The sequence below is a fragment of the Rana temporaria genome, chromosome 5 (assembly GCF_905171775.1).
Source record: "Rana temporaria chromosome 5, aRanTem1.1, whole genome shotgun sequence".
NCBI classification, from domain to species: domain Eukaryota; kingdom Metazoa; phylum Chordata; class Amphibia; order Anura; family Ranidae; genus Rana; species Rana temporaria.
The window spans coordinates 199,457,939-199,471,127 of NC_053493.1; the positions used below are offsets into that span (position 1 = coordinate 199,457,939).

Sequence of the window (13,189 nt, forward strand, 5' to 3'; positions counted from 1 at the left end):
TGGGACAATTGTCATTTTCACAGCAAAAAATGCATTTAAATTGCATTCTTTATTGTGAAAATGACAGTTGCAGTTTGGGAGTTAAACACAGGGGGCGCTGTAACATTTAGGGATCACTGTGTATGTGTTTACTTGTGTAGGGGGGTGAGGCTGTAGGAATGACGTCATCGATCGTGTCTTCCCTATAAAGGGGATGACGCGATCGATGCGCCGACACAGTGAAGCACGGGGAAGCCGTGTTTACACACGGCTCTCCCCGTTCTTCAGCTCCGGGGAGTGATCGCGACGGAGCGGCTATAAACGAATAGCCGCGCCGTCGTCCCGGATCGCTCCTGAAGCCACGGGGACCGCCGCATGTACCGGGGGGGGGGGGGTCCCGATCGGACCCCCGGCCCAGGTCAAGCAGAGGACGTATATATACGTTGATGTGCCTGCCTGTGCCATTCTGCTGACGTATATGTACATGAGGCGGTCCTTAAGTGGTTAAGACAAAATGTTACTGATATATTGTATCATCATTCTGAAATGCAAACAAAAAGTGTAAGAGGTCAGCAAAAGAGAGTATATTTAAAACAAATTCACCCCTCGTCTCCCACGCTGCCGTAGCAGCTGTATTCCAGCAGATTTACGTTGTTTACTCATTATATTTGCATTATTTTCCGAAAACCTGAAATACTCCTGGACCGGCTCCCTTCCATTAATCTACTGTCTTAAAGAAACGCCAAGTCTTTGACCATCATTTGTATCCTGTCCACAGTCATTGGCTATATTCTGTTGCAAATCTGTCAATGAATTTGTACTGAATTTTATGTGCAGCCCTTTGCCGATGTCGAGGGCAACATTTGAGGACCCCATTTTAAGGTAGTTGACCACAACTGTCATGGAGGTTGTCCTTCTGCTCTAAAACTGGAGTGTGTTATGTGACCAACACACTATCCACAGGTCTGTGAAGCAACTTAATAAAGAGCCCAGTGCCAAAACTCACATTCTTGTATATCTTTGTGCCGATGATGGGCTCACTCTAAGTTTTCTGAGACTGGATCACACCAGAGGCTGTGACACTACTCTGGACCTGTAAAGCACTCTACAGCCAACAAACCAGTACACCAGTTATCCAAGGAACCCCACAAATAGTGCCAGTGCCCAAAGAAAACAATAGCAGGCCCCACCGTCTTCCTTCCAGCAGGGTCTAGTTACGCAGAGGCAGTGTCCTGAATTGACTATTAGGCTCGGCTCTTCATAGAGAACAGCTCAACTAGCTTAATAGAAGTCTTAATTAAAAAATAAGAAATGGTCACAAAGTACTGAGAATGTTAATAAAAGAGAAATAAAATAGTAAAAACAGAGTTTTCTTCAAGAGAGCTGAGGAGAAACCCTCGAGGACACACTGCCAAAAAAAAGACATGACCAATAAGGCTAGGAACTGGGGGGGGGGCTAAGGATTACTTTACCCATTTTTCACCCCATTGTTTTTAACCACCTCAATACCAGACATGTTCACCCCTTCCTACCCAGGCCAATTTTCAGATTTTAGTCATTTAAATACAGCTCACCATCCAAATAACATGTGGATTCCCATTTTCTGTGCAGTTCACCTACCAAGGTACCAAATATACCTGCCTTCAGATGAGTTACAAAACACCCTACAGGATTTAAATCTTATGGAAAGATCTTCTAATTATCCTCATCGTCGCACTGCACTGGCTCTCCATGAGAATACTCCAACACCAAAGAGGACAGAGGCCGAAAAGGTTCCTCTAAGCGAGGTCACTTTAAACCTCCTGATAAAGGTCCTGTGGACACCATGGACTGATCGTCTTTCACAGCTTGAAGTTTTTTACTTCATAGGAGGTCATGACTGACTAAATCAACTTTAGATAAAAGACAGTTTTTAAAAAACAAAAACGAATAAAAACATTTATATAAATATGGAATTAAAATACAAATGTGTATATTTCATGAGGAACCTTGAGATTTTTGAGTGGTGGATTGAGCATATAGAGAACAGTATGACATCAATTGGGAAAAAAAATTATATATATATATATATATATATATTCCCCCTACATTGGTGGTGGGTGGATGAGGAATAATAATTACTGAAGGATAATAAAACATAGTAGTAATAATAATAAGAATAAAAATAATAATAGAGAAGGTAGGGGGAACCTGAGAGTTCAGCATATTGATAGGAGCGTGTTGGCTTTACGTATGAGGGAAATTCGTTGCCACCAATTTTATTTAAATTCTCCATCTGTTGTTCCTATTTTTATTTTCGTCCGTGAGGAGAAGTTTTTTTTTTTGCCATCAGCTGCGGCGCTCTAGTCGTCATATAGCGCCGATACAATAGGCTCCACAAGAAAATGTCTGCCATGTATTGTATGAATAGGGTCTGTAGCTATGGACGCATTATTGGCTTTGAAAAGATGGCCACCATACATAATATGGCAGATAACCAACAAAATGGCCGCGCTCATACCGTTATGCTGAACTCCAAGAAAATGGCGGAACGTAGACTTCCGTTTTAGACACAGATATAAACACCAACCACACGTCCAATCAGGTTCCCCAGATGAAGACACTTGACAGTGTCGTAACGTGTAGGGATTGGCCGTGGGCAGACATACACTGGGAGTGACATGAGAAGGCACTGAGAACGCCGCTGCTTCCTTTTTATGATTGTTTTAAATGTACGAGCACTACTTTTTAATAAACGGTTCCCTGCACTTTACATACTACACTATTGGAGGCTTCTTCTTCTCCCCGTGTGAGTCTAACTAGATACCTCTATGGAGACTATATGATGCAGCACATCTATGGGTTTGGAGTAAGTCCGTGAGCCACTTGTGGAAGTTTGGAATCAGTTTAGAGAGCTCTACTACTGTTCTTGATGCCCTATATTATTGTTTATGAGGTGAGAGTTTTGAGAGACCGAATTCTCTGAGGATCCAGTTTTTTATTCACATTGAGATCTGTGGACTTTTAATTTATTCACTTTCACAGCTACCTGCACACCATACATTTATTATCGCTCTACTTCAGTCTATTTGTTCACCAAGGATTGTTTTATTTGTGTCACTTTGTGCATTGGCACGATATTTACATTATATTATATGGACTTTATTCACTCATATTGTCACAATTATTTTATGATAATCCACTGTTTCAATTTTGACTTTATTGAGTGCGTTTTATATTTTGCACGAGAATCCTTTATATTTAAGAACAGGGAAATGCTGATGTAAACAAGCATTTCCCCATTCTTCCTAGTGACAGGACACTGATCCCTGTAATCGGGAGCGGTGATCAGTGTGTCACACACAGCACATCCCCCCTACAGTTAGAAGCACTCCCTAGGACACACTTAACCTCTTCAGCGCCCCCTACTGGTTAACCCCATTGACTGCCAGTGTAATTTTTACAATAATCAGTACATTTTTATAGCACTGATCGCTGTATCAATGACACTGGTCCCAAAATAGCGTCAAAGGTGTCCGATGTGTCCGCCATAATGTGGCAGTCACGATAAAAAAAAATAAAAAACGCTGATCGCTGCCATTAGTAAAAAAAAAAAAAAATACCATAAAACTATCCCCTATTTTGTAGACGCTATACATTTTGCGAAAACCAAACACTTATTGCGATTTTTTTTTACCAAAAATATGTAGAAAAACGTATCGGCCTAAACGGAGGAATTTTTTTTGATTTTTATATATTTTTGGGGGATATTTATTACAGCAAAAAATATCGCTTTTTTTCAAAATTGTTGCTTCTTGTTTATAGCGCCAAAAAATTAAATAAAAAAAAAACCGCAGATGTGATCAAATACCACCAAAAGAAAGCTCAATTTTTGGGAATAGGACGTAAATTTTTTTGGGAGTCACATCGCAGGACATTTAATTGTCAGTTAAAGCGACGCAGTGCAGAATCGCAAAAAGTGGCCTGGTCTTTGGTTAGCCAAATGGTCTGCGGTTTAAGTGGTTAAAAGATGTCATACATTAAAAAATCTGAGTATAGTTGAATTGATTTTTAAATATATGACATCTTTTAACATATGATTTTTAAATTATTTTATCATCATCATCATAGGGTCCCACCTTCCTGATCTTATATGGGGGTGGTGGGTTCGCATTTTTGTGAGTACGGTATATGGTAATCTGGCCATGAAAGTAGAGAGATGGTATAAAATACTGTGAAAAGATTTTTTTCTCCCCCCAGTTTCTTTATTTCTTCTCTACCATATAAATATATTTAAAATGTTTTGGTCGTTTTTACTTGTTTATTACTGTTATATTAGCCCTACTCGTATTCGTTTTTAGCCTCTTGATCTGAATAAAAAATAAAAATGTTCTTTGTGACTTAGGATTAGGTTAAGAGAGATATATATATATATAAAAAAAGATCGATGGATATCTCTATCCTCCATCTATCATCTCCAGCTAAACTTTGAAGCTACAATGCTCTATTGTACCTTTATACGTAATTTTCCTGCCACCACATTTGTACCTATTTGTACTCATCTATGTCATTTGTTAAACTTCAATAAAAAAAAAAATGACAAGAACATAAAATATCTAGCACAAATATTTAGAAACTGCAAGTATTTTTATACACAGTTCTCCCCATTTTCAGGGGCTCAAATGTAAATTGTACATCTGAATATGATGATAAATAAAAAAAATATTTATACCGTGTTTCCCCGAAAATAAGACACCGTCTTATATTTTTTTTCCCTCAAAAAATCACACTATGGCTTATTTTCGGGGGGTGTCTTATATGTCGAATTGTGGTGCCATTTCACGGGCAAATGTTTGAATATCAGCCCTGCGCACAACCAAAGCCTTTGCTCTCCTGTCAGCAACCCATTCACTAATCATGTCTTCCAGCTCAGAAAATAAAGGTTGCCTACCTGAACCACACTTGCGCTTCTTGGAATTTCCTCTGTCCACCTGTAGACTAAGAGTGGAGTGATCTCTTTGGACTCAGTAGCAGCTTTTCCCCCTATCCCCTGGTGTTTGTGTGGGGTGAGAGAGGTGGTACAGAGCTTCTCCTCACTTCTTTACAGCTCTGAGCTCCGCACCAGTACAGTACTACCGTATCACGTGTTTACCGCTCCGCGCCGCATACGACACGCCCATTGCTACGTCTTATTTTCGGGGGATTCGACACGCCATCGCTACGTCTTATTATCGGGGATTCGACACGCCATCACTACGTCTTATTTTCGGAGGGGTGTCTTATATTTCGATCTTGCGTCGAAATCCAGCTACGTCTTATTTTTGGGGAAACGCAGTATTTTTCTGAGAATTCTTTACTGGCAATGACTGCCTGAAGTCTGGAACCCATGAACATTACCAAAGACTGGGTTTCCTCCTTTCTGATGTTTTGCCAGGCTCTGTCTTTAGTTGTTCTTTGTTTGTGGGTCTTTTTGCCTTCAGCAAGTAAAATGCATGCTCAATTGGGTTGAGATCAGGTGATTGACTTGGCCATTGCAGAATATTTCCCTGCTTTTCCTTCAAAAGCTCCCAGGTTGCTTTTGCAGTGTGTTTTGGATCATTGTCCATCTTTACTGTGAAACAATGTCCAATCAACTTTGCTGCATTTGGTTGAATCTGGGCTGACAGTATATCCCTAAACACTAAAGAATTCATCCGGCTGCTTCTGTCACATCAACAATGACCCAGTGTCACTGGAAGCCATGAATGCCCATCACACTGCCTCCGCCATGTTTTACAGATGACATTGTGTGCTTTGGATCATGAGCTGTTCAAAGCCTTCTCCACACTTTTTTCTTCCCGTCATTCTGGTATAGATTAATCTTCGTTTAATTTATTCCACAACCGGTATGGCTTGTTTTAAATGTTTTTTGGCAAAGTCTAATCTGGCTTTTCTATTCTTCAGGCTTATGAATGATTTGTACCTTGTGGTTAACCCTCTGTATTTGCTCTTGTGAAGTCTTCTTTTGATTGCAGACTGACAACAGTCTGGATGTTGTGAATGGGTTTTTCTTTACCGTAGGAGAGGCTCCTGTGATCAACCTCCACTGTTCTCTTCTATGGATGTCCAGACTTTTTTTATGGTGCCGAGCTCCCCAGTGTGTTGTTCTTTCCTCAGAATATACCAAACTGTTGATTTGGCCACTCCTAATGTTGCTGCTATGTCTCGGATGGATTTTTTTTATTTTTGAAGTCATACAATGGGCCGTTTCACTTGCATGGACAGCTCCTTTAAAACGCACAATGTAGGTTCACAGCAATAGATTCCAAATACCACACTTAGAATCAACTCCAGACCGTTTACCTGCTTAATTGATGAAGAAAGAATGAAGGAGTAGCCCACATCTGGCCGTGAAACAGCTCAAGAGGCATTTCCCCACAACTCGCAACGTTGCTGACTCGACGGTCCGGCTGGTCTGTCCATTACTCAGCCTCTATAGTACCTTATGGTCTTTACCTGCTCAGAATTCATTTCTGACATTTTTTGGGGTAATTATCCCTCTTATCTGATTACGCCTACTGTTGCTGTTTGCAATATCCAGCCAAATCAACTCTGTGACCTAACGTACCCACTTATTGGCTGGGTCTGGACAACCCTCCAGCTGTTTAACCCTTATCACCGCCTGAGGAAAGGAAATCCCTGCAACGCTACTATAGTTACATTGATACCTCTAAAGTTAAATCTTTTAACCATTTCCATTATAGTGGATGAAATACTTGTAGCTCCTGATGAAGCGGATTGACCCGCGAAACATGTAGAGCTTGCCTAGAATATTACAATTCACGATAATCATCACTCTGTTGATGTTGTCTTTGGACCAGTTATTGGTTTTAAAGTGTCTGTAATTATTGCATTATATGTGATTTTTTTTTTTATTTTCTATATTTTGTGTATTTATGTACTATTTTAATGTAAATATATTATTGTGGACTCTAATACCCACGATGGGTTTGTCTCAATAAAACAACATTTTAGAAACGAGTAGTGCCTAGAAAGTCCATTTTATTGTTCCTCCAACAATTTGTTCCCCTGTGTCTTGCTATACTCTAGGACGTGGCACTGTATTATTGCGAGACACCCACAGTCCATCCTGTGACTGGAGTACTCTCCCAATTTTGAAATGCTTTCATCTAAACCATTCCATTGTTGCTCTGGCTGTATGTTTAGAGTCGTCGTCCTGCTGGAAGGTGAACCTCCGCCCCAGTCTCAAGACTTTTGCAGACTAAACAGGTTTTCTTCTAAGATTTCTCTGTATTTAGCTCCATCCATCTTCCCATCAACTCTGACCAGCTTCCATGTCCCTGCTGAAGAAATGCATCCCCATAACATGATGCTGCCACCACCATGTTTCATGGTGGGGATGGTGTGTTCAGGGTGATGTGCAGTGTTTTTCCTTTAGGCCAAAAAGGTAAAAATGTTGTCTCATCTGACCTGAGCACCTTCTTCCACATGTTTGCTGTGTCCCCCACATGGCTCCTTGCAAACTGCAAATGGGACTTCTTACGGCTTTCTTTCAACAGTGGCTTTCTTTCAACAGTAGCTTTCTTCCATTAAGGCCAGATTTGTGGAGTGTATGACTAATAGTTGTCCTGTGGGCAAATACTCTCACCTGAGCATGGATCTCTGCAGCTTAACCATGGATCTCTGCAGCTTAACCAGAGTTACCATGGGCCTCTTGGCTTCTTCCCTGATTAATGCTCTCCTTGCCCGGCCTGTTAGGTGGACAGCTATGTCTTGGTCAGTTTGCAGCTGTGCCATACTCTTTCCATTTTTGGATGATGGATTGAACAATGCTATGCAAGATGTTCAAAGCTTGGTATTTTTTTTTTTTAAATAACCTAACCCTGCTTTAAACTTCTCCACCACTTTATCTATGACCTATCTGGTATGTTCCTTGGCCTTCATGATACTGTTTGTTCACTAAAGTTCTCTAACAAACCTCTGAGGGCTTCACAGAATAGCTATATTTATACTGAGAATGCATACACACAGGTGGACTTTGTTCACAAATTAGGTGATTTTCTGAAGGCAATTGGTTTCACTAAACTTTAGTTAGGGGTATCAGAATAAAGGGGGCTGAATACAAATGCATGCAGCACTTGTCAGATGATTATTTGTAAAGAATTTGAAAAACCATTTATAATTTTCCTTCTACTTCACAATTATGTGCCACTGTGTTGGTCTATCACATAAAATCCCAATAAAATACATTTAGGTTTTTGGTTGCAACATGACAAAATGTGGAACATTTCAAGGGGTATGAATACTTTTTCAAGGCACTGTATATATAAACTCCTATACACACACACACACACACACACACACACACACACACACACAATACATATAAACTTTTTGCAGAGACAGAAGTTCTCCTGGACTAGAGAGCCATTTTGTGCCTGGCATACCACAAGCGGGAAGACTTACATACTGAAGTCCAGAGCGAGCTACGGATCCCAGCCCCATACGAGAGCAGTAAATGACCAGGAGGGGAAAAAACACCACCCTTGCACCGTGACTCTTGTCCGCTAGACTGCCAAGTCTGAGTAGGAAATCTTGGAAACAATCGAAATAAAACGGAACTTGAGCGGGCTTTTGGCTACTATGGACCTCTTTGTAGCGTGTGGGTTGCCAGGAATTCCCCTGGCTTTACATTCATAGAATTTGAAGATCCTAGAGATGCAGCAGATGCTGTTAGAGAGCTTGATGGACGGATAATGTGTGGATGTCGCGTTAGGGTTGAATTATCGAATGGTGAAAAACAAAGCCAGAATTGTGGTCCTCCGCCATCTTGGAACAGGAGGCCTAGGGATGATTACCGTAAACTGTTTGCCAAATGCAGATGGTACCTGCACTCGCATTGCCGGGTGAATGTTTTGTTTTCACTGTTGCATTGTAGGGAGAGGTGGAGAGATTACGACTCAGTAAGACACTTCCCCCATTCACTGCCCTGTTAGTCACTAGTCACTGATCCCTGATCGAGATTCCAGTGTGCAGATGTAGAATTCAGAGCTCTGAGGGTCTATCTATACAGGGCTTAGACTGGTGGAGCACCAGACTGTACATCTGCACAGTGAGAGCTTGATCTACACCTCTTTCTCAACTAGGATGCTGCAGTACCCCAATTGAAAAAGGCTGTTTTATTACATAGTCAGGTTTAAAAAATAAAAAGATACAAGTCCAGCAAGTTTATCCAATGCTGAAAGACCCAGATCATTCTCAGATAACCCCCTGTGTCCTAAAAGTCTGCATGTGCTACAAAGTATTGGCATATGAACCGTTTCCCATCACTACTATAGACGATATAATACAATTTATTCATAGAAGCGTCCTGTCATCTAAATCATGTACACCAATGCAGTTCCACTGGAATCTGCCTACACAAAAACTCAGGCAACCCAATAGTCCTCTTGTTGGAACAAAGTTTTATTTTTGATGTTTATGAACCAGAAAAACAACCTTTTCTTGAAAATAAATACTGTTCTCTACTATGTCGTACTGGTTTTGAGGAACTTCTATTCCTGTAGTCACCAGAAAAATATATGTTTTCATATGTAGTGATATCATACAGAACACTCTACATCTAAAATATATGTTTAATCCTTTTTTCCCATCAAATCCATTTATTCTAACTATTGTTTCTAAATAATACACATAAAAGTGCATTCAGGCAGCATAGTACTTAAATGTGTGCAACTGTAAAGTTGCGTGATGTTTTGGGACAGGTAAAATGAAGGCATACACATCAATATCAAACTTAATAACAGATTACATGTTTACCTGTCATGTTTAATCCGTGCTAGCAAAGGTTCCAGCCAGCCTACTGTACACTCACAATGTGCATCTAGAAATGTGATGACTTGTCCTTTGGAAGCAGCAGCACCTTTAAGTCTGGCTCTAATCAGGCCTGAACGTTGCTCCATGCGAAGTACATGTACAGGTACTTTCAGCTTTCTGACATATATTTCCAGTGGTCTTTTCAAAAAATCTGGAACATGGAAAAGTGATTTGTGTTTAAAATAAGCACAGCATTACATAAAGTAGGTAAAGAAAGCATGGTTAGGCAAATAATAGAGTAAAAACCGCAACAAAAATTTACAACAGTTTCAAAATTTAAACATTAAAGCAGAACGTCACACAAAAGGGGAAGTTCTGATTGCATGTCTCCCCTTGTCCCTTGGAACTTTTTTTTTTGGGTGGGGGCATGGGTACCTGGTTTTCACAGGCTTCACATGTGCAGTGGAAAGCCCACTGTGAAGCCGCAAGCAGTTACAGCTGGCTTCCCAAAGTAAACATGGCAGCTCCAGGCCCCGAAGACGGCGCTGGATACCCAGACAGGCAAGTGTCCTATTATTAGAAGTCAGCAGCTACAGTAGGACTTTTTTTTCCCCCCAGGGTGAAAAACCGCTTTCAGCTGCACCAAAGTAATTGTAAGGTCACATCAAGTAACCCTTGATGTACACATTTGAAAATAAAAAAATAGCAGAACATTCTAATGTGTAGGTAAGATCACAATCAAATCCAAAATGTTAACCACTTAAGCCCCGGACCAAAATGCAGGTAAAGGACCAGGCCCCTTTTTGCGATTCGGCACTGCGTAGCTTTAACTGACAATTGCGTGGTCATGCGACGTGGCTCCCAAACAAAACTAGCGTCCTTTTTTCCCACAAATAGAGCTTTCTTTTGGTGGTATTTGATCACCTCTGTGGTTTTTATTTTTTGCGCTATAAACAAAAATAGAGCGACAATTTTGAAAAAAAAAATGCAATATTTTTTACTTTTTGCTATAATAAATTCTCCCAAAAATATATATAAAAAAATTGTTTTTTTTCCTCAGTTTAGGCCGATACGTATTCTTCTACATATTTTTGGTAAATAAAATCGCAATAAGTGTTTATCGGTTGGTTTGCGCAAAAAACTTATAGCGTTTACAAAATAGGGGATAGTTGTATTGCATTTTTATTCATTTTTTTTGTGACTGCGACATTATGGCGGACACTTCGGACAATTTTGACACATTTTTGGGACCATTGTCATTTTCACAGCAAAAAATGCATTTAAAATGCATTGTTTATTGTGGAAATGACAGTTGCAGTTTGGGAGTTAACCACAGGGGGTACTGAAGGAGTTATGTTTCACCTAGTGTGTGTTTACAACTGTAGGGGGGTGTGGCTGTATGAGTGACGTCATCGATTGTGTCTCCCTATAAAGGGGATGACACGATCAATGCAGCCGCCACAGTGAAGCACGGGGAAGCCGTGTTTACACGCGGCTCTCCTCGTTCTTCAGCTCCGGGGACCGATCGCGGGACCCCAGCGGCGATTGGGTCCGCGGGTCCCGGAGCTTCGGACCAGGTCGCGGCTGGGTAGATGTACAGAACGTACATCTGCCCAGCCGTGCCATTCTGATGATGTATATTTACAGGATGGCCTTAAGTGGTTAAATATTTTAAATAATTACTTCCAGCGTTTCTTCTTTCCATACATTTTTATGTTATTTTATAATTTTTTGTTATTTTATGATTATTTTTTTTTGTCCCAAACAAGGACTTACCAACCCTAAGAACACTGTAAAATTGGTCTTCTCCAAGCATACAACCCCGGAACCCCTCACCCTGCATTGATGGGTGAAACCCCATCCCCCCTCCCCCGCCCCGCGTAATCAAATTTCATACAATCGTCTACCTCTAAGGGAGCACAACCCAAACAGCAGGGAAATATATCTGTCATCCAGGACACATACCTAGAGTCCTGCACAATATACACTTCACCAATCAGCAATAACATTATGACCATCCATCAGAGCCCAAGGCATGGACTCCACTAGACCTCTTATGGGATGTTGTTTTATTTGGCACCAAGATGTCAGTAGCAGACTCTTTAAGTCTTGTAAATGTGTCATGTCATATACTGTATATAGCCTTTTTCCTACCTGAACCCTATCGTTCCAGTGACGGGGACAAGCACAGCAGCTTCAGCCGCTGTCTCTGGTCCTCATTGAAGATTGATAGCAGCAGGAGCCATTGGCTCCTGCTGCTGTCAATCAAATCCAGTGTCACGGAAGCCAGGGCCGAGTCCAAATGTTGGTGTCAATGGATGCAGCTGTAGGACTCGGGAGCGTGCCCGCACGAGTGCCCCCATGGAATGTGGCTCTCCGTGGGGGCACTCAAAAAGGAGGCACCAGGAGCATCGTGGGGGGACCCCAGAAAAGGAGAATTTGGGGCCACTCTGAAAAACCTTTGCATAGAGGAAGTACAACATGTTTGTTATTTAAAAACAAAAAGAAAAAAAAGTTTATAATCACTTTAATAACAGCTGTATAGGTAATGGTAAACAATGGCTTGAGCTTTTGACATATGATCTGTGACGTGTATGATACAATAGTGCTATCTATAGGTTAAATTGGGAAAGGTTTCACCCATAGAAAGTTAAAAGCGGAGGTCCGCCCACCGCTGCAAAAATTAAAAGCCTGACTTTTAATAATCGGACACTCATCCTGTCCTGGAGTCCAGCGATGTCGGCACCGCAGCCGAGGTTTCCATGAGGTGTCGGGTGCATGCCGCCTCCATCGTGAGTAAGGGAACCTGGCAGTGTAGCCTTTCGGCTTCACGCCGGGAACCCCACTATGCATGCGCGAGGATCTGCTCCTCTCTCCTACTTGCCCGGCGACAGAGGGAGGAGGAAGGAGCCCCAACCGTGACATCAATACCCTCGGCTGAGGCTACCAGAAGTGGGGAAAACATACCTGTGAAAGAAATGTATGCCGTCTCCCCTTCCCACCAAAAGGTGCCAAATGTGGCACCAGAGGGGGGAGGAGTACAATGAGCAGAAGCTTCACTTTTGGGTAAAACTCTGCTTTAATGCAAAATAGTGAGACATGGGGGAATGGTAAAACATTCTAAATAAAAGGCCAGCAACATAAGCAAATAGGACTCCATAAAAACATATCAAGGAATGTCTGTGCCAGAAGAAATTTCATCTGAAGCTGACGCTATCTGGTGATTTGGCGATTAACGAGTAAAGGACACTATAACCTGAGCTAAGTAACTTTAGCATATTCCCATTGTACACATTGTTCATGCTCATTAGCTAGAAAGTTTAGGCAGCTTGTGCATGTGTTATGTATATCGGTCAGTCTTGTATTGGATTCTAAGAATTGTAAATAGTTTGTATATACGGCATTTTGTTTAGTA

The 13,189-nt window shown here is 41.3% G+C and overlaps 1 protein-coding gene across 2 annotated transcripts in view; it reads right to left on the reverse strand.

Moving 5' to 3' along the window:
• The window catches only part of GALNT1 (polypeptide N-acetylgalactosaminyltransferase 1), a 229,675-nt gene that overhangs the window by 63,294 nt on the left and 153,192 nt on the right, over window positions 1-13,189 (reverse strand). For both annotated transcript variants that reach the window (XM_040353475.1, XM_040353476.1), the window contains exon 5: window positions 9,778-9,985. In XM_040353475.1, coding sequence (XP_040209409.1) covers window positions 9,778-9,985 — 208 coding nt within the window. The remainder of the gene's footprint in view (window positions 1-9,777; window positions 9,986-13,189) is intronic.